The sequence below is a fragment of the Equus caballus genome, chromosome X, assembly GCF_041296265.1.
Source record: "Equus caballus isolate H_3958 breed thoroughbred chromosome X, TB-T2T, whole genome shotgun sequence".
Taxonomy (NCBI): Eukaryota; Metazoa; Chordata; class Mammalia; order Perissodactyla; family Equidae; genus Equus; species Equus caballus.
The window spans coordinates 12,882,493-12,903,742 of NC_091715.1; the positions used below are offsets into that span (position 1 = coordinate 12,882,493).

A 21,250-nucleotide genomic window follows, 5' to 3' on the forward strand; every position below is an offset into this window, starting at 1 on the left:
AGAAACCAGTGTTGTCTGTTTCTTTTGTATCATTCCATGAATGTTTCATGCGTATATAAGCAAATATAGGTATTCTTATGTATCTAATATACACAGCATATTTTTACCTGACTTGAGGGAGAAAGGGTTGGCAAATGAAATATCCTTCCAGCCAGATCTCTCCAGAAAAGATTATCTTTTATTTTAAACTACAACACACTCACTTTTTAAACCCTAAACATACTTGCTGTGATGTTTTCTTCTCTTTCTGGAGGGATGAACTTAACAGTCTTTGGGGTAAATTCTCAATACTCACTACTCTTCTTACTTCAAAGACAAAATAATGACAAACAGAATTTAGAGAACTGTATCACTCTGCCATTCTACTGGGGTTTGGGCTGTGTTTTTGGTGGAAGATTTCTGATGAACAGGTAGGGGAGGGGTTGTTAGACATTGCTAGCCAGCCACCATATTAATCTAAAAGTCTGTAATTTGGAAAACATTTATTCAACTTAGTTATCTCCTTTTTTCCCCTCATTCTCACTCAATCTCAGTTTCTTGTCATTTCCCCCACCTTGCTCTGGACTTAACTGTAGGTACTCAGGGCCAGAAGCAGATTCTCTCTGTTCCTTGGGTCTTTTTGGAATTGTTCTAAATAGCAGACATGTATGTAAAGGATGGTGAAAGAAATGAATACCCCGAGGCTCTGTTGGAGTGGTGTTGGCATAAGTCCAGAGGGAACTGATAGTCGCCACAAGTAAATTGTTCATTCTAAGAGTTTTGAGGGGAACAGGAAGAAATAGTCTTTCTTTTGTCAGGGAGGTTGACACTGCCCTGAGAGAACTTTTTATGGTGTGAAAGATGTGGGTAGACTGGACCAGGATGCTGGGCAGATAAGGAGAGTAGAGAGTAGAGATTGTGGCTGAAAGATTGTGGTGGGGTTGAGTGAGATAGCTTAGAGTTGAGTCATGAGAGAGTTGGTCCTCTGAGTTGGGAAAAGAAAGAAGCAGGTAAGCAAGTGGGGCATATTAGGTACTGTCTCAGCCACTGTGGTTCTCTTACCTAATACTCAGCCCAGGGAAATGACCCACAAGGCAGATTGGGCCCATGGGGCCTCTTTGAGGGTCCAGGAATTCTCTATCAAGGCATCATTTGGCCTGTATTTGGGTGGTTGTTTTTTTCAGTAGAGGCTCATGCACATTTTTCCTTCCTTATTTTGGAGTCTTTCTCCTCTCCCCTTTTCTGAGAGCTCTGACATTGCTCCCTGTAAATGCTCCTGTGTCTATGTCAGCATAACGCCATTGCCACATTTAGTTCTTACCTTTTCTTCTGCTCATATTGCAGTCAAACCCTCAGGCTGATGAGCCACTGAGGAAACACATGTGGATGTTCTCTGAGTGGCTGAGGCCAAGAAACCGCCTAATGATGGTCTCTCTTCTCACACAGCCACAGGAAAAGCACTCTAAGGTTTTGGTTGCTTGTTTCAGATTATACAGTAAACAGCACACTGTTATTTTTTTTGCATCATGGGTTGTAAGCTTTCAAATACTCTTGTTCTTCAGAGCAATTAAAAATTTAAAAAATATGTGTCAGAAATTCAAAAGATACAAAAGGGTACAGAGTGAAAAGTGTCCTTCCCACCCTCTGCCCTAGCTATCCAGTTCCCCATCCCAGAGGCAACTGATAAGACCCGTTTTTTTGTATCAGTCTAGGAATATTTTATGCATATACAAGTAAACATAGTACTTGTATATGTAGTTATATGTAGTTATACATATAATATGTATTATATGTAGTTATATAATATGTGCAAAATATAAAGTTCCACCTTTTTACATATAGGGTAGTATACTATATATCTGTTACGCAGTTTGCATTTTAAAAAATTATTTATTTATTTATTTTTTTGGTGAGGAAGATTCCCTCTGAGCTAACATCTGTTGCCAAACTTCCTGTTTTTTTGCTTGAGGAAGATTAGTTCTGAGCTAACATCTGTGCCTGTCTTTCACTATTGTCTATGTGGGTTGCCGCCACAGCATGGCTTGACAAGTGGTGTCAATCCATGCCTGGCACCTGAACCCACGAACCTGGGCCACTGAAGCGAAGTGCGCCAGACTTAACCTCCACACCCTGGGGCCGGCCTCAACTTTGCATTTTTTACTTAGAAAAGCTTAATAACATTCTGTAGCAGTATGTAAAGTACTTCCTTATCTTTTTGGGTTTTTTTTCCAAATGCATAGTAGTTCATTGTGTGCATCTTCCATAAATCATTGAACCAACCCTTTCTGATAAAAATCTAGAACTTTCAATCACAGCATTATTTGCATAGATATATATATAGGATCAGTTCCTAGAAATGGAATAATTGGGTGAAATGTCTACACAGTTTTAATTTTTGATAGAGATTTCCAAATTGGAGACTGTACCAATTTGCACACTTACCAACAATGTATAAAAATGTTTATTTTCCCATACCCATGCAAACACAATGTACTAAAAAACTTATGAATGTTTGCCAACATGATACGTGAAAAATGATATCTCACTGTAGTTTTAATTAGCATTTCTCTTTATTAGTTAAGTGGAATATCTTAAGTTTACGAGTCATCTGTATCTCCTTTTCTATAAATTGCTTCTTTATATCCTATGTCCTGATTTCCTTTTGGGTTGTCAATGTTTCCTTACTGGTTTGTCATTCCTACCAATCTGAAACCAGAAGCTGGTGTCCCTTTTCCTTTGGATGAGTGAGAAGCTGCAGCATATGTGGAAAATTATTCCTTTTGTGGTCGAGAGGAGGTCCTGGGCACCTGAGGTCCTTGAAGGAGGTTAGGGACTCTAGCTTCTTTTTGGTTCTGGAGTGCCCCAGGCCTGCCAGTAGTGGAGATTTCTTGTTTATTCCTTCATAGTAAAGTTGAATTACTTAGTTTATGGGTAGAGATTAAGGCTAGGAAAATTTGTTCTTATGGATGGTAAATGTCAACCACAGTGTGTGTGTGTGTGTGTGTGTGTGTGTGTGTGTGTGTGTGTGTATCTCAGCATTGCTTAGACAACTACATTCTCTTCCTCTGACAAATAGAAGGGAGAGAGGGAGGAGGAAGAAGAGGGAGGGAGAAGAGAGTATATGTATTTGCCTTTGTGTATAACAGGAAGAACTGGTTTGATAAATTTTATAGGAATGCATGCACCTTGTTCTTGACTTGACATCTTGTTTTACCAGATTCTTTCCCCATTTGATTTCAGACCCTTGCTGGAGTTTGACCATCTCCTAAGGGGTGCAAGGGGAATGTGTTCTCAGCGTGTTTTACTCCACCAAGTCTGCCTAGGACCCGCAGACATCCAAATGGTCACTGTTACCACAAAAAGCTGCTGTTTTTCATAGCATCAGCCTCCTTCCTACTTGTTTCCTTCACCTACTTTTAATTTATTTTTGGACTCTCTAGTCCTTATTTTTGAAACATTTCAGTTGATACTGAAATTTCCTTTTCTCAGCCTAAATCTGTTTTAGCTGTGTCTTATTGTATTCCTCAGGTGCTTACTGTGTACCCACACTTCTTAACAGTTAAAGTAGTGAGAATTGCTTGGTTTCTTTGCTGAGGGGCACTTCTACATGAAAGGAAAAAATGTTTTGTGTTATGAGAATAGTAAAAAGATACTGGATCATTGAAAGAGAGGTGACTCCAGGATATAAGAAGAGAGTGCCTGGGATAGAAATTGAAGGATGTTTATGGGAAAAAGACATTGATTCAGTAAATCTTAGGGCTGATTGGGGTGCTGCCTTAAGGCCTTGCAGAATACATGCTTAGAGACAGTGGGGTGAGGGGAATGGTAAAAATGGTAGACTGGTACACAGTAGAATTCTAGCATCCATCTAGTGGTATTACAACAGATTGGTTAGACTACTGATAAAAGCAAATGAGCATATTTTATTTGTGGGGTCAGCGTTGCTTTCCCCCACTAGGTATGGGCATTGCATTAAAGCTTATGGTGGCCAGAACTTTCCTGGTAATAGCTAGGGCCCACATTGATTTGGCAGACAGGAGCATCTCTGATTTAGCCTCTTAGTTGTAGCCAGAAACACCCCATTGAACTCCTGTCCCAGACAGTACTTTTTAAAGCTAGAAAGGAGAGTGGTGTTTGTTTCTAGCTTATTCCCAAGGATCCTTTGGTCTCAGTTAGTTAATATATACTAGGCTGTGAATATGGAAGGCTCCTTGACAAGGGCACCATTTCAGCCCCTAGGCCCATCAGTATCCCCCCTGATCTCAGGTGAGTCGGTAGTGTCATGCCTTCAACTGCCTATCCCAACAAGAGTCACTACCGACCGACTGCTTATTTGCTCCCAGTGTTATGCTGGCCCCTTAGCTTGTATGTGTCCTTTCAGTCCTCCCAACAGTCTTGCAAGGTAGACTATATGCAAGATTACGTCCTCTACTCATCCATTCAGAAATACTTACTAAGTGGGTTATATGGTTCAGCCACCATGCCGGAGTACCCTGAGGACTACAAACATGGTCCCTGCTCCAAGGGAACTTGACAGTCAAGTTGGGAGATGGATGAGGATCAGATGATCCCACCTCTGTATATATAATGGAAAACTGACAGTTGCCCTAAAGGCAAGGGAGTACTTTCTTAGCATATAACAGAGAAATCCAACCTAGGGCTAGAAAGTGAGGGAAGGCTTTGCCAAAGAATTGATGCTTGAGCTGGGCTGTGGAGGATGACTAGGAGTTCACCAGGCAAAAGAAGGATGGTGCTGGGGAGGCAAGGAGAGGAGTGTCTCACGTAGCGGGAAGAGCCTAGACAAAGGGCATGCATTGGTCAGGGTTTTCATTGTGGACAAGAGAATCTCCTCTGGCTAGCTTAAGCAAATAGGGGTTTACAATAGGAGTGTGGATGGCCTGCTAGATCTCTGGAAGGGCTGAAGATTCAGATTCTATTCTGAGCTTGCAAGAACAATTCCCTAAACCACACTGTAGGACTAGATGGCTAAGGGAGCATTGCCTCTGCTACAATCAGAAAGCTACAGAATTAGGCAATGGCTGTGTCACTTTCAACTCCAGCTCCACACCATGCATGATCTAGGCCAGCGGAATGAATGCTTTGTTTCTGGCCTCTTTCACCACATGACACAGTTCTGATCAGTCTTCCATGGGTGTGTTTAGTGGAACCTAAGTCCCATCTGGAATTCTACCAGCCAAGGTGTTTGGACAGTGTAGTTTTTACCTAGCCAACCTCTGCAGTGCAGGCAGTTATGCCAAGAGGGGGTAGAGTAAGTGTTGAGCGAGCCCATATATCATGGAGAGGAGACACAGTCAAAGGACTGAAAGCAGGCCAGTGTGGCTAGAGCCTGGAATGGGAGGGAGATGAGGCTGGAGAGGTAGGCAGAACCCTGTGCGCCGTGTCCTCACCTTTTAGGTGGGGAACTGGTGGCCCAGAGGTTAAGTAACTGGATCAGGTCTCATGGTGAGTAAGTGATCATCCCAGATTTGAACCCAAGCGTTTCTGCCTCCAGAATCTGCACTCTTTTTGCACCTCCAATCTGTAGCCTCATTCTCTAAAGCATTCCTTGAATTCAGCCCAAGTTCTTGGCACATCTGTTTCCCATCTGACCTCAGGCTGCCTTGAGTGTTAAGGGGAAGACTTAGTGGAGAAGAGACAGGCAGCCTTGACTTAGCAGACACTGATGGGGCTGGTAATGCTAGTGCAGTGGTATTGGAAGTCTGCAGCCTCATCACAGTGTCTTCTTACTGCTTATTTCTCACTTTTCTCCTGGCCTTCTCTAAGCCTGAGCAAAATCCTGACAATTGTAAAGGAAAAATGCCCTTCTGGAACAGCAGATGTTGGCTCCAGAGGGGAGAATTGGAGACGGTGATTACTCATAAGCATTTCTTATGTTAATCAAAATAGTATTAGTGCCACATACTAAGATAACAGTGAAATGATTGAATACCTGTATCGTATGGCTATCTACGGGATTCTTTCCTCATGTGAAAACATGCCAGATGCTTATAGGCAAAAATTATGTGAGAAAGAAGATGATACTCTGTGTAATTTAATAGTTCACTGACCAAAATCTAGAACTAAACTAGATCATAGAGAGGGAGGTGGAAGTGTAGCATATTCATATCTCAAGCTCAGATCCTCAATCTGTAAAATTGCTGCAATGATGTAGGAATTGCAGTGAGATTTTTTTCTTGAGAGGGAATGGTCCACTGCTACAGGATGGATGGTGCATAAGGGGGAGAAACATAGAGCTTGCTGATGAAGAATATGGACCCTGGGTTCTGTTTGTGTTCTGGCTCTACCATTTTCTAGGTGTGTGGTCGTGGTAAGTCACTTCTCTTCCCTAATCGTCAGTTTCCTGTTCTGAAAAATGGGAATAATGGGACCTACTTTGCAGAGTTGTAAAGATGAACATAGGTCAAGTGCATTAGGTGCTTACAGTGTCTGACACTTAGCAAAGTGACAAATATGTGTTACCTATTTCTCCTATGTCTGGTGATCATTTTTAAAATTTAGTTTATCTTAATAAGCAGCAACTGTGTGTTGCTTGTTAGACTCAGAGAGATTCCTACAGTTTGATAATCAACCTTCTAAGCTGTTGAAAATAGATCTCTAAGTGAGTTTGGCAGTGTGTGGTTAAAGGCATCTTTGTGGATTTATTTCCATAAAGAAACTAATAAAGTTAAATTGCTCTGTTAGGATTTAATTTTAACTAACTTCTCTACAGGCGAAACCAGAAGTTATTTATTGCAACTTCCTGTGAATCTATTTATTTCAAAATAAAAAGTAAAAAAAGTTTTTTTTGAGGTTCTCTAATTTTATAGATAAGGGAGAGGGCCCCCCCTTTACACTGTTGGGAGACATTGTTTGATAAGTGCATATAAAGTTCACTTCCAGTCATTATAGGAGAGCTCAGGTTAACCTTTCTGTCTCTGGACCAGAACTGACAGTTTGTCTGATCATTTGTTTATTTATTCACTCATTCAACACATATTTAAGTGTTTCCTATGTAATAGGCACTTTTGTAGGTGGTAGGGGTACAGCAGTGATCAGAAGAGACCAAATTTCCTGCCCTTATGGACCTTATAGTGAGAGTGGAGTGGGAGACGGAATATAAACAAGATTATAGAGTATAATATAGAATGGCTTAATGTGAAAACAAAACTGCTGAGCTTCGTCTCCTTTTTTAGCTCTTTTTCTTCATTGCTCATTTAACAGTTTTCCCACAATTTTACTTTATCCCTCTTTTCTTTTTACTGTGTACATTCTTCCTGAGAATCTCCTTCAGACCCATGAAAGATAAACTCATATTAACCAAACATAAAAAGATGGCTGTAAAGATGCATCAACATGCTGTCCCTATAGATAATCTGCATGGATAGTCAAATTATAAAGTTGTTTGGGCTCAGAATCATGTCATTGTGTGGTCAAATTACAAAACTAAGATAGCCTCATGCTTCTCTCTGCAGTGCAGGAATGGCTGTGCTGTTAGAACTGGGCAGGTCTGCTTTTCCTTTGGGCCTGCATTGAAGGATAGATTAGTTAGGGTCACAGCTGCTGTAACAAATATGCCCCACAGTTTGATGACTTACCACAATAGGTATCTTTCTCACTCATCTAACAGCTTGGCAGGCAGCTTTCCTCTCCATAGTGATTCAGGCACGGGGGCTTCTTCTGTCCTGGGGCTGTATCATCCTCCCTTCAGTGGGCCAATGAAGATGAACATAGAGGAGTGTCATAGGGTGCTAACCCTGCCTGGAAGTGGTGCAGATCACTTGTGCTCACATTGCATTGGCTAGAACTCAGTCACATGGCTGCACCTAACTGCAAGGGGGGGGCTGGAAAATGTCATTCCTGGGTAGGCAACCACTCAGTGACACCTCTCCCCGAGGCATGGTGGGGCATGAAGGATTGGAGGATAGCTTCCATAATCCCCCATATAAGCATGGCTATCATTTGCTTCTATGACTCTTCTTTTTTCTCTGCCCCATGACTGATTAATCTCCTTGGTCTTTCTTTAGACAGATTAGTATTCACTTGGGCTGTAGTCTAGTCTTACCAGCCTGTTAGCCGTTCTTTCTCTTTAGGGTTGTGTCTTCTCATATGTTTGCTCATGAGAACACATATTGATCAGTGGTTGCAGTATATGACAGTCTTATTTCCAAAATATTGTTGGCAAGGAAGGTGTCCTCACACTTTCACTGTGGGCTTGGTATGAGTTTTTGCTACTCCGATGGTTTGTTTACTGAGGCACCAAAAGGACATTGTTATGAGATCATTGCCTGCCTCAGGTGAAGTGGCTGCTCTCTAAGGCAGCATTTACAGGATGCCTGCAGGGTGCGATCATATTTTAAACAGACATGTTCTATGGTTGAAACAATATACACACCCTTCTTCAGTTCTCCCTGACAATGCTTCCTTGAAATTCATATTATTCAGCTATGCTTGATTTTTAAGATACTTCAGGGGTCTATGTCACCTTCTGGGATTTTATTAATAGCATTACTTTTTAATGAGTCTTTTGAAGTCTCTTTCATTATAAACAGCCTGTTTTCCCCAGGGATAATAACTTGCAGTGCCAAATATTTGCATTTCACTTGAAACAAAACCAGGGGTTTGAATGTTTTAAATATAAGCAAATCTAATTCTCCTGTGTCTAGAGAAACTGTATAATGAACCATATGTATGTGGCTTAAGCAGACAGATGTGGAAGATTTCTCTCTTTCCTTAAAAATGCTGGCTGAGCTCAAAATTGGCACTAAGTAGCAAATATATCTTCCCAGCCAACCAAACCACTGGAGCTGGAGTTGAACTGGGGGAGCTCACCCACTCCCATTTCTCAATGCTTTCAGTCTTTGCAATCAGATATTCTCTCTTAGGTGACTGACTTTTCAGGTCTTTGTAAAGTTGTGTCGATTTTAGTGCTTGACTTTTGGGTTCATTTGGAGGAGAGGGTTCCATGCATCTGGGTCATGCAGCGAGATGACCCCTAGCTGCTGACAGAGGGGTCATGAGCTGCCATCCCACTGCTGGAATTGGGCCTTCTTCTGGCGGTGGCCATATGGCTTTCTCTCTCATAACCCTCCCTACCTCAAGGCCAGCTTGACCTCTGGCTGGGGTTGCCGATATGGCCTTAACTGGGCTTCCTGCCTTTAGTCTTCCCCCTCTATTCTCCTCACTGTTTCTTTCTGAAACTCAAATCTGATTATTTCATTGTCCTGCTTAATAATTATCTGTGGCTCCCTATTGTCTTCTAGATAAAGTCTGTACCCCTTAACCTGGGCCTTCGTGATCTGGGCTCTACTTTCTGTCTGGATCATATTGAGGCATCTCCACTAACATTCACTCTGCACTGGCAGCCTATTCTATTTCTATATAGGCCAACCAAGCTACTTTCAGGAGATGGCCATTTTCTCTCATTTTTTGGTGTCTTTGAAAATGGTATTCATTTTGGTTGCCTTGCCCTTTGTGTTCTACGGCATTGCTTCTCAAACCTGAGTGTGCTTTGAATCATCTAGAGGGCTTGTTAAACCACAGATTCTTGGGCTCTGCTCCCAGACTGCATGATTCACCAGGTGCAGGATAGAGTCTGAGGTTCTGTATTTCTCAGAAGTCCCCAGGTGATGCTGAGGTGGGTGGTCTGGGTCCTGCATTTGAGTAGCAAAGCTCCAGAGAACCCTATCTTACCATAGCACTTACTTCACTGTTTTGAGATTGCCTGTTTATCTTTCTCCCTCGCTAGACTCTAGGCTTCCTGGGAAAAATAACCTGTTTGTCCATCAGTGTATCCCTAGTGACTAGTATCTGGGATATTGTTGATGTTCAACAAGTATCTGTTGAATGAATGAGTGAGTGGGTCACTGTTTATGCAGCAAAGTTCAAGTCATTTTGCTTCTTGTAGTGGTTCAGCGTTCTTTTGGAATATTTCAGTCTAAGGGTATGTGGAATGTGATCTACCCCTTCCATATGCCCCTACCTGTCCCTGAAGCACTCACTGAATGGATATGGAACTTGAGAACTCCCCATAGAGATCAGAGACCATGGGTGAACTACAGGAAGACAGACAAGGACTTCTTTTGATAGATCTCAAACTTTAAAATATGAAATGGGCTCATAGGTTTTCTTTCATTAGGCACAGCATAGTGTTTCTGCATCTCTTTCAATATAAGACATATCCCTGAACTTACTAGAGCCTGTCAGTAAGTGGACCTCACATTGCATTGTCGTATCTGTGATGTACCTGCTGGGCACAGTATGTAGAATAGAGTATATGATATGGTTCTAGCCCTCCAGGTTGAAACCTGAGTGATGATATTCAAGAGCACCTGAAATGTTGAAACTGTGTGATACTATAATTATAATAAGGATTCATATTTTTTAAGATGCTCAAATCACTTGGTTTATTGAGTCAATTAAAAACATGTAGTGAAGCAAGGAGAAAGAGATGGGGGTGGTTAACAAGCCAGTAGAAGGCCAACACTATGTATGAGTTACACAGTGTTCATATGCTTTGCCCTCTCTCTTTGTTGCAAGGCCTTTTTGGTTTTAGACAGCAGGAACTCTTCTTGCCAGCTTAAGTTTTCTTGGAAAGGAGGAGAGGTTGAGGTTCTCATGGGAATCTAAGAGATGAGAGACAAGGAGTGGCCCAGTGACTCTGAGGAGTGGGAGTTCTTGGTTGTTTGTGCTTGTTCTACCATACACAGGCCTTGCCCTCACTGCCTTGAGTTTGCTTTGCTATCCACTTGTCTTTTGGCTGCCAACAGCCATCCTCACTCCCTACTCTTTCTAATACTTCTCTATCTCACTGGTTCTGCTGATGCTTGGTTCTGGCTCCCTCCTGACCTTCACTCTAGGTTACGGTCCTGCTGTGCATCTGTTCATGGTCTGCTTTCTCTGCTTGTTGATCTTCATATTTCTTATCCACATCCCAAGAATGAGGAGTTGGCCTAAGTTGTTCTTGCTAGAGAAGAGCTTTCTATGCCAGAGTGTCCCAGAAGCCAGCAACTGTATGCCCACCCGCCCTGACTTGGACTCAATCAGGTGAGACCAGGTGTGAGGTGAATCTTGTGGTGCACGTGTGGCTGCCAAGCCTATCTTTGTAGCAGAGCTGGGGTTGGGCAGTGCCTTCTAAAGTGGCTGTGGGCCTGGCAGGTACATTGGAGAGCCCTTTGGGGCTGTGGGACTAGAGCAGTGGGTAGGATTGAGCAGGCTGGGATTAGAAGAAGGGTGTTCTGGGAGGAGGTCACAAATCTGACCTATGAAGAGTGAGCACGTTGGCAATCAGAAGCCTGCCGAGAGTAAGCAAGGAGGAGGCTGGATTGTAAGGGCCGTAAAGGCAAGATGGAGGAGGTGGATTTTTTTTTATTAGGCAACAGGTCATCCTGTAAGCTTTTAAGGAGAGGAATCAATCACTTTCTCCTGTTCCTTCTTGATTCCTGCTGTCACAATAGACTTGAGACCTGCTAAGAGGCCACTGACTCCATTCAGGAGTGAGGTAATGTGGGAGAGGAAATAGAGTGAGCAGATGGTCATGGGACTGGAGAAAGAACAAACATAGGCTGACATTAACAACAACAACTGGATATGGGAGCTTCAGTTTGAGACAGGGAAGAAGTGTATTCTAGGGGAGTAGTAGCGTCCATGTCAGAACCAGGGAATGCAGCAGCCAACACCCAGCATGGAGATTTTGGTGCCTTCATTCACAGGGCAGCAGTGGGATGGAACTTTCCACCTGTGTCCTGCTGGCTTCGTGAACCATCTCTGCCTGCTTAATTGTTCACTCATAAACATCCATTCTTGTCTATAAGCTGATGCCCAGCTTTATAGGTTCCTTTACTCCAGCTATTTCTGTCGGTGCCAACCTGGAGGGTAGTGCTCCTGTGAACTCTACACGTTATAATCTGGCCAGGAACCAAATCCAGTGCGTGCTGACACCCTCCACCCTGGGTTTCTGCCCTCGGAACTCAGTCAGACATCTGAGCTCCCTCAGAAAATGTTGCTAGAGCATTTGAATTTGGCTCTGGAATTTGATGGGAGCGATTTGGAAAGTTGTGTCTTCACATCATCCATCGGGTGCTCAGACTGACTTTTCATCTTCTTTGCTTTTTAAATTTATGTTGTTTGTTTATTACGAGAATAATAGGGCGTTTCTGAAAACAATTCAGATGGATGCAACTCAATTTAAAAAAAACTTGATATGCAAGAGCCTGAGTTTGAACAACAGATACAAAAGAGGGCAGTTATTTGCTGACTGAAGGATATGGGCACATCCCTTAAGTTCTCTGAGCGTCGGTTTCCTCATCTGGGAAAAGGCTAATAATACCTGCTTTGTCTACCTCTCAAGTGTTTTGAGATGCTCAGATGAGATAGGAGTGTGTGAAATGCTTTGTAAATTTCAAAGCTCTGTATGAATTTAAGGTATTAACTAATGGATAGTGGCTTCTGGGCATTTAAAAATGGTTTGGTTTATGTTTAGTGGAAACTCATCTAGTATGAAAATTTCAAAGATGACATCTCAAGGTTATAGCTCAAAATTTTGTGGTCTCATTTCTTCTCTGAACCTCCTCAGAGGAGAACCAGGTCTTCCTGGGAAGAATTACTTCCTGGAATGGGGTGTGTGTATGTTGGGGTAGGGGAAAGGGAGAAAAGGTGATCTGGGGTCTTTTCTAGGGATAGTGAGTAGAATGCCCTCCTAATGATTAATTCCTTGATAGAGTGTTCAGAAGTGGGCAACTTGGTGGCTTATTAGTGGTAATACCTCTCCCTTTCTTTCCTAGTCTCCTTTTGTTGTGAAGGTTTACCCTCCTTGTGTTCACCTTTGGTGCCATGAAGGTGGCCCTTGGCAAGTAGCACCTCAGCCTTAGGGTAGATGGGAGGGCTGCAGCAAAGCCCTGGGCCTCTCCTCCCAGAATCACCATTTTTGCTTCTTTCCCCACTGCCTAGCAGAGCTGCCTTTTCTTCTGCATTACTACTTTGGTTCTCTGTATTCTTAAATCCTCAAATTTGGCTTGCCCGCCCCCTAGTGGCAGGTCTGATGCACCCCTTGTTACCCTGTTTGTTGTGGTATCGTGACAGCTGTTCTCTCCACCCAGCTCTATTACTAAGTGTTATCCCCAGTTCACAAATGTAGGGTGAGAGGTTCTATGATCCTGACTTGCCACTCAGGTAGGACCTGGGGAGGAGGGGTTTGAATGGGAAGTTTTGATTCTCAGATTTGTACAATGGAAATGCCTTAGAAAAAAAGATGGTGTGGTTATAGCTTTTCTAGATATTTTATAGTTTAAAAGAATCTAGATTATTTTACTATCTGTTCAGCTAATCTGAAGGATCAAAATGTGGTGAATATTTGAAGATAAGAATGATTGTCTTTTTTACTCTTTCTTCATCACATTGGAAAAACTTACTGAGTATTTAATATTTCGTGCTCAGTACTGTTAACTTTGGAGAATGCAAAAAAACAAATAAATAAAGCATGATGTCTGCCCATCAGAAGTTTACATTCTACTTACATTCTAGTTACAAGGTGTTTTACATTTATTCCCTTGAGGGAAAAATGTAAGTATAACACATGATAACTTCTATTGATGTTTAATATTTCTGCTTCATTTTACTAAAGACAGATTCTCTGAGCATTTGCTTGTTTACTTTTAAAGTCCTTTTCAGTGGAGAGAGAACCACAGGATAACAACAGTAATTACCCGGATGAACCCTGGAGGATAACAGAAGAGCAGCGAGAGTACTATGTTAATCAGTTCCGATCCCTTCAGCCCGACCCGAGTTCCTTCATTTCAGGTAACGAAGTCTCACGGTGAGAATGTGGGTACCACATCATTGTCTCACATAAATAACAAGACACATCTTGAGAAATAGTTCACACGAAATGAGTACGACAACCTTCTGTGATTGAAATTTGTTTTCCTCTAAGGTTGAATTTCCTATCAACTATAAACCCTGCAGGAAAACACTTGACAGTGACATTTGAAAAATAATGTTTCAGTTTCAAAAGGGTTAAATGGGATTTGGAGGAACCTGGTTCAGATCCTGGTGCTTATTAGCTGGAACAGTTCTTGGAATGATAGAGTGTGGCACCAAGGCGACACCTTTAATTGCTTACTCATTGAGGTAGAATTAGAGCAAAGTCGTAGTGTAGACTTCTAAAGAGTTAGTGTCAGAAGCCTCCTTATGTTATATATGCCTTAGAAGTTCAAATTCGTGCTCGTTTTCTTTGGCTCAATCTTTCTCCTCTGGTTTTTCTGAGAGAAATTAAAATATAGGAGGAAAATTGGCCAGCATTTTTATGTCCACATGTCAGTTTTTCTGGGTTGTCTTCAGAATTATATATTCCTGTTGGGTTAGCATGTAAAATTCAAGCTGAGAGGAATGGATTTAATTCCTGTGTGCCTGTGTTTTGTTGGGCTAAAGACTAAACAAGCAGTGAAATAGTAGAGTCTGGAAGAAAAATTCATAAAACTTTTTTTTAACATTTCAATTTTGAAGAATAATAATATGTCCTTAATAATTGTAACCTGACATATGGAAGTGTGGACTAAGACTAATTTTCTCTCGTGAAATAAGGTGTGTAATTGAAATATACATGTATAAATGCCCACATCATTTTCTGATTGGTAGTAATGGCTTTGTTGAAGGGAGAATGTTGTAGATACAATGAATTAATGTTGACAACTTGATTTAAAAAAAATAAGCAGAAACCCAGATTGCACATATTGACCACTTGCTAACTTTACCCACTGCTTAAGTGAGTTTTTTCACAATGTATGCAAATAATTAGACAAATACAAATTGCTAGTTGTTAAGAATGTTTTTATTTTTTCTTTTTATTTTGCAGAATTTCAAATATAGGTATAACTAGAGTGATAAGCATAACAAACCCCTATGTATGTGTCACACAGCCCCACCCATGTTGTTTTATCTATATCCTCTCTCAGCCCACATGATTGTGAAGCAGTCATCAGATCATTTCATTTGAAAATATTTCAGGATGTATCTCTAAAGATAAGGCCTCTTTTAAAAACATAGCCACAATTCATTGGCACACATTTAAAAAAAAAACGAAGAACATAAATTCCTTAATATCATCAAGTCTTCATTGTTCAAATTTCCCTAATTGTCTCACAAATGCCTTTAAAAAAATTAGCTTGATCAAGGTTAAGTGGGGTTCATTTAGTGGAATTAGGTGATATCTCTTTTTAAAAACCATCTTTATCGAGATATTCACATACCATAAAATTCACTCATTTAAAGTGTGCAATTCACTGGTTTTAGTATATTCACAGTCTAAATTTAGAACACTTTCATTACCTCCCAATAAACCACCTACCTAGTTATTAGCAATTATTCCCCATTCCTGCTCTCCCCACCTCCCAGCCCTAGGTAACCACTAAACTACTTTCTCTCTCTATAGATTTGCCTGTTCTGGGCTTTTCATATAATTGAAATCATATAATAAATGAAGTCATATAATATGTGGTCTTTTGAGTCTGACCTCTTTCACTTAGCATAATGTTTTTGATGTTCATCCGTGTTGTACTATGTACCAGAAGTTCATTCCTTTTTATGGCTGAATAATTCTATTATGTGGATATACCACCTTTTATTTATCTGTTTACCAGTTAATGGGCATTTGGGTTTCCACTTTTAGGCGATTAAGAATAATGCTGCTGTGAATATTTGTGTACAAGTTTTTGTGTAGATGTATGTTTTTATTTCTCTTGGATGTATACCTGGAGTGGAATTGCTGGATCATCTGGTAACTCTATGTTTAACCATTTGAGGACCAGTCAGACTGTTTTCTAGAGTATTGCACCATTTTACGTTGCCACCAGCAATGTATGAGGGTTCCAATTATTCCACATCCTTGTCAACACTTATTATCTGTCTTTTGATTATAGCCATCCTAGTTGGTGTGAAGTGGTATCTCTTTGTGGTTGTGATTAGCATTGCCCAGATGAATGATAATGAGCATATTTTCATGTTCTTATTGGCCATTTGCATATCTTCTTTGGGGAAATGTCTATTCAAATCCTTTGCCATTTTTTAAAATTATTATTGAGTGGTTAATTATGTATTCTAGATACAAGTTCCTTATTAGGTATATGATTTGCAAATATTTTTTTCCCTATCTGTGGCTTGTCTTTTTATTTTCCTAATGGTGTCTTTTAGAACACAAAAGTTTTTAATTTTGATGATGTCCAGTCTGTTTTTTCTTTTATTGCTTGTTCTTTTGGTATCATATTGAAGAAATAATTGCCTAGTCCAAGATAAAGAAAATTTACATCTATATTTTCCTCTAAGAAGGAATGTATATTACAGGTTTATCTCTTACATTTGGGTCTTTGATCCATTTTAAGTTAATTTTTGTGTATGGTGTGAGGTAGGGGTTCAAATTTGTTCTTTTGCATGTGAATATGCAGTTGTCCCAGCACCATTGTTGAAAAAACTATTTTTCCCCCATTTAATTGTGTTAGCATTCCTGTCAAAATTCATTTGACTGTAAATGTGAGGGTTTATTTCTGGATGTTAATTCTGTTCCACTGATCTGTCTGTCCACCCTAATACCAGTATCACACTGTCTTGATTATGATAGTAAGTTTTGAAATTGGGAAGTGAGGGTTCTCTAACTTTGTTCTTTTCAGTTTTGTTTGATTTGATTTCAATTTTTAGGGATTGTGTTTTTAAAATTTTCTACTTATATAAAATATTTACATGGTTCTAAAGTCAAGTCTACAAAACAATCTACAAAGAAGTCTAGCTTCTATCCCTATCCCCTCTATCCTATTCCTTTCTTGCCCATATAGGTAACCACCTTTTTTTATTATTTGTCTACTTTTAAAAGTAAAAGCAGGGGCCGGCCTGGTGGCACAGCAGTTAAGTTCACACGTTCCGCTTGGGCAGCCCGGGGTTCGCCATTTCGGACCCTGGGTACGGACATAGCACTGCTTGGCAAGCCATGCCGTGGCAGGCATCCCACATATAAAGTAGAGGAAGACAGGCACAGATGTTAGCGCAGGGCCAGTCTTCCTCAGCAAAAAGAGGAGGATTGGCAGCAGATGTTAGCTCAGGACTAATCTTCCTCAAAAAAAAAAATAAATAAAAGTAAATACATGTATGTATGTATCTATATGTATGTGTGTATTCTTGCTTTTTTCAATTAACAGTATATCCTGGTGATTACTCCATAGTCACATGTAGCATGAGATACATTTCCCATTCTCTTTTATAACTGTGTACTACTAGTTTGCATGAATGTACAATCATTTATTCAGCCAGTCCCCTGTTGGGATTATTTCTATTCTTTTGCTATTCCAAATACTTCTCATGTAAATAGCCTTCTGCATATTGTCTTTTTATATTTTGCCAGCGTATCTTAGGATAATGTGATTTTACTAGATATTGTAAAACACCCCTTCATTGCGGTTGTGCTGTTTTGTCATCCCACCAGCACTATGTGAGATGCCTGTTTCCCCACAGTCTTGTTATCAGAACACGTTAGCTAACTTTTGAGTTTTTCCCCACCTGATAGGTGAGAGATCATATCTTTGTGTGGTTTTAATTTACAGATCTCTTATGAACAAGGTTGAACATTTTTTTATGTGATTGAGTCAGTTACATCTATTTCTGTGAACTCTCATAGCTCTACTCATTTTTATATTGTGTTACTGGTCTTTATTTTTTAAAGATCTATATGTATTCGATGTGTTAACATTTTATCACTGATATATCAATGCTGTGTGTAACTGTAGTTTACTGGGTTGAGAGACTCTATCCTTATAATAAAAAATCTGAGTCCATGTTTTGATGTTTGATTGCTGACAGCTTTTAAGCCTCACCTTTTCCTTTTCTGCCCCACGTATGGCTCTCCAGCAGGTCTGAAAATGGCTGGAGAGAACAAGGGCATGAGGCTGGCTTGAGGTTTCTATGGTGGTTGGGGTGGGGCTGGAGTGAAGGGTCCAGCTCATGGTTTGAACTTTTGTCAGCATCAAAGAGGGAGCATTCAGGCTTTCTCATCAGCTCCCTCCTCTGGCAGGTGGCAGCTGGGCCACAGTTGAACTTGTTAGCTCTCAGCTTCCCTATGGGCTCCACCTAACCTCTTTGAAACACCGTGGTACAACAATCTCTCTCTACTATGTGAAGTCCAGGCCAGGTCTCTAGTGGTGGGTTTGGGCCTACTGTGATTTGAAGAAAGGCTATCAAGGGAGAAAAAGAATGACATGAGGGGAGGTTGTCTTTATATCTATAAAATAGGTAGTAAATAGGCTTTTAAGACATTTCTGACAAATGTTTGACAAGGTAGCTGCATTGATGGCCAGTAGTCGTATCTCAGCATTATTTCAGGATGCTTTTGGGGAGAAGGCTCATTGGTTTATAGGACACTTTGCCTTTGATCCTTAATAATGTATCAAAGGAAAATAAGTTTGCTTTAGGGTCCATTATAATCTTTTGTTTTAAGGCCAATTAGAAATTGTGACTGCTGTGGAATGACTTTAGACATTATCAGCTTAGAATAGAGCTTAGGGCTTTGATTTGACTATTCTTTGTATTAGAATTGAGAGGTTTGAACTGTGAAACTGTTGTAAGAGCTCAAAGCACAAAAGTTTCAATCTCAATAAGGATTGGGTCTAACATTCTAAGAGTTGGGGTTTGCAGCTATGTAACATGTAAAATGGAATGATTACCTAATTTCAATTAATATTGGTAAATTTACAATGAATAAAGTAGCAAGAGATTCCTGGATAAGTTTCTCAAAGAGCCATCAAGAGATCTTAAATCTCACCAAAACTCTTTCCCAAGACAGCTGTCGTATCTCTGTGTGATGATATTAATGGTGTTAGTTTTCTTCTTTTGTTCTCTTTTCTATCATGATCATGTATTACTTTCTCACCTTTTCATTAAAAGTACTTGACAGATTTTTACTTAATTTTGAAATTTGTCTTCTGAACTTTTAGCAAAATTTTGCAGATTTGTGGTAAAAATGAAGCAGGAATTCATATAATTTGCATGTCATAATAAGTATTATGTCATTGCTTCTTTTGCCCTGTTCTAATTTACATATTCTTTTAAAAGCTGTTTACATGTTGTTTTTAGCCACATGATTTGTAGTTGCCTTAATGAATAAATGTTGTGTTTATGGTTATATGGTAGTGATTGCTGAATGAAAAAATGGTGATCCATTGACATTAACTATAAAAGCTACTCTAGATAAGTAATTAAGGATTTATTTAAACAATGGCTCTTGACAGGTTCTGTGGCCAAGAACTTCTTCACCAAATCAAAGCTTTCCATTCCAGAACTCTCCTATATATGGTAAGTACAATTAATGCACATACCATGAAACTGTCATACATACATATCCTTTAGCTCCTACTATTACTTTTTTTGTGTGTGAGGAAGATTGGCTCTGAGCTAACATCTGTTGCCAATCTCCCTCTTTTTTTTTTTCCTCCCCAAAGCCCCAGTACATAGCTGCATATCCTAGTTGTAAGTCATTCTACTTCTTCTATGTGGGACACTGCCACAGCATGGCTTGATGAGTGGTGTGTAGGCCTGCACCCAGGATCTAAACCAGGAACCCTGGGCTGCCGAAGCAGAGCGTGTGAACTTAACCACTATGCCACTGGGCTGGCCTCTACTGTTAGATTTTTAAAAGTCTTATTTTTTGAATTTTTTTTTTAACAGACTAAGGGAGTGAATAGAATGTAGATTTTTGTTGCTATGAAGATTAAGTCATTATATGAAAAGCACAATGAACAGTGTCTGGCACATAGTGCACACTATACATGTTAGCTATTATTTAAAAAGTAATTTCCTAATTATTATCCTCATCTAGATCCCTTTTTAGTCTAAGAAGTTGTGTGCGATATGAGAATTTCCAACTTGCATATTTTATTTGCAGATTTTTCTTCTTGGTGTGATGCAAGTAAACAGACTACCTATAATATTTCATGAGACCAGGTGAACAGAAGGTCCACACATGTTTTGGAATTAAGTTAAATTTGACTATCCTACCTGCCTCTGAGCTTCCTAAATGTAGCTGGTATTTATCAGCTGGGCCCTAGTTCAGACTCGCAGCTGTGGCATGCACTACACCTTGCTGTCGAGCAAGCTGCAGCCCTGACTCCAGAAGGCTGTGCCAGGACCATCCAGATGGCTCTATTTGCATTTATGAGAATGCTCAGTGCCTCTGTAAATCCTGCCTGTATGTGGGCTCTTCTTACTCAAGACCGGGTGGGAGACCATGCTGCTATAAATATATGATTAAAACTTTGGAATATTTATGTACAACTTTTTTCATAAAGATTTACAAAAATTACTATAGGATTTAAAATTGCTTGTCATGTTTTGTGCATCTTATTGGAAAACTATTCTAACAACACTTGTGCATGCTAGTGTATCTGGGATTCTGAACTGGATTTAGATTCTTCGGCAATATATTCTAGTGTAATTTTTTTTTTTTTTTACAACAAGCCTTATGTTAGAGTTTTAAAGCTAGGGGAAAAAATTATCATTTTGAAAAGAAAATGTTCTGTTTTGGCAGAATTCCCAGTTTTAACATTATCAGCACGAGGCTTCCTATCTTTTTCTCAAGACATATCTGTGGAAGCTGAATGGTATTCTCTGCATCCAGCCTTTGAAACAGTTCCCTGACTCCTCACCCTGGAGAGCTGCTATTTCAGGGCTGGTACATTCTAAAATATTTGAGGGGGAGGAGGATGTGAATGGTCCAAAGGAAAGTTGTGGAGCTTACTTTAGATACTTTTTTCTTTCAAGTAGTAACACCTTTCTAGTACAATTTTATATGTCTTATCTCTCTGCTTGTCCTAACACAAGTATACTTGTCTCTGTACACCTACGAGACTGGTTGAGCTTATGGGGTCTTAGTTACTTTGGCAAATAGGTTTCTTTTGTGCTCAGTAAATGGGTCTATGCCTTTCATTGGGAAACAATGACTGAAGGGAAGATAAGCCTTTTCAAGATTCTCCCTTTCTGTCTTATGTGGTTCCAGCCTTCCCTGGTTGCTAGTTTTATCTGAAAACATAGTTCAACCAGTGTTTATTGAGCTTACTTGTGTTTTCCCAGGAGGGAATTCTCAAGCAAATTTTTGTTAGAACATTTACGTGACTTGAAAAGTTCAAGGTTTTTCCTTAAAGCTGAAAAATGAAGCACCTATTTCTGAGCTCTGGTAACTATATAACAGCTGGGACAACTGTGAAAGGGCTGAGGCCAACCCTTCCTTTGATTGTTTTGAGCACCA

The 21,250-nt window shown here is 40.2% G+C and overlaps 1 protein-coding gene across 32 annotated transcripts in view; it reads left to right on the forward strand.

The window, feature by feature from the left end:
- REPS2 (RALBP1 associated Eps domain containing 2) overlaps positions 1-21,250 on the forward strand; it is a 247,307-nt gene that overhangs the window by 122,646 nt on the left and 103,411 nt on the right. For all 32 annotated transcript variants that reach the window (XR_011434850.1, XR_011434849.1, XR_011434851.1 and 29 more), the window contains 2 exons: positions 13,635-13,773; positions 19,239-19,302. Coding sequence is in view for 28 of the 32 variants with exons in the window: in XM_070257713.1 (XP_070113814.1) it covers positions 13,635-13,773; positions 19,239-19,302 (203 nt within the window). In the remaining 4 variants the exon portion in view is untranslated. The remainder of the gene's footprint in view (positions 1-13,634; positions 13,774-19,238; positions 19,303-21,250) is intronic.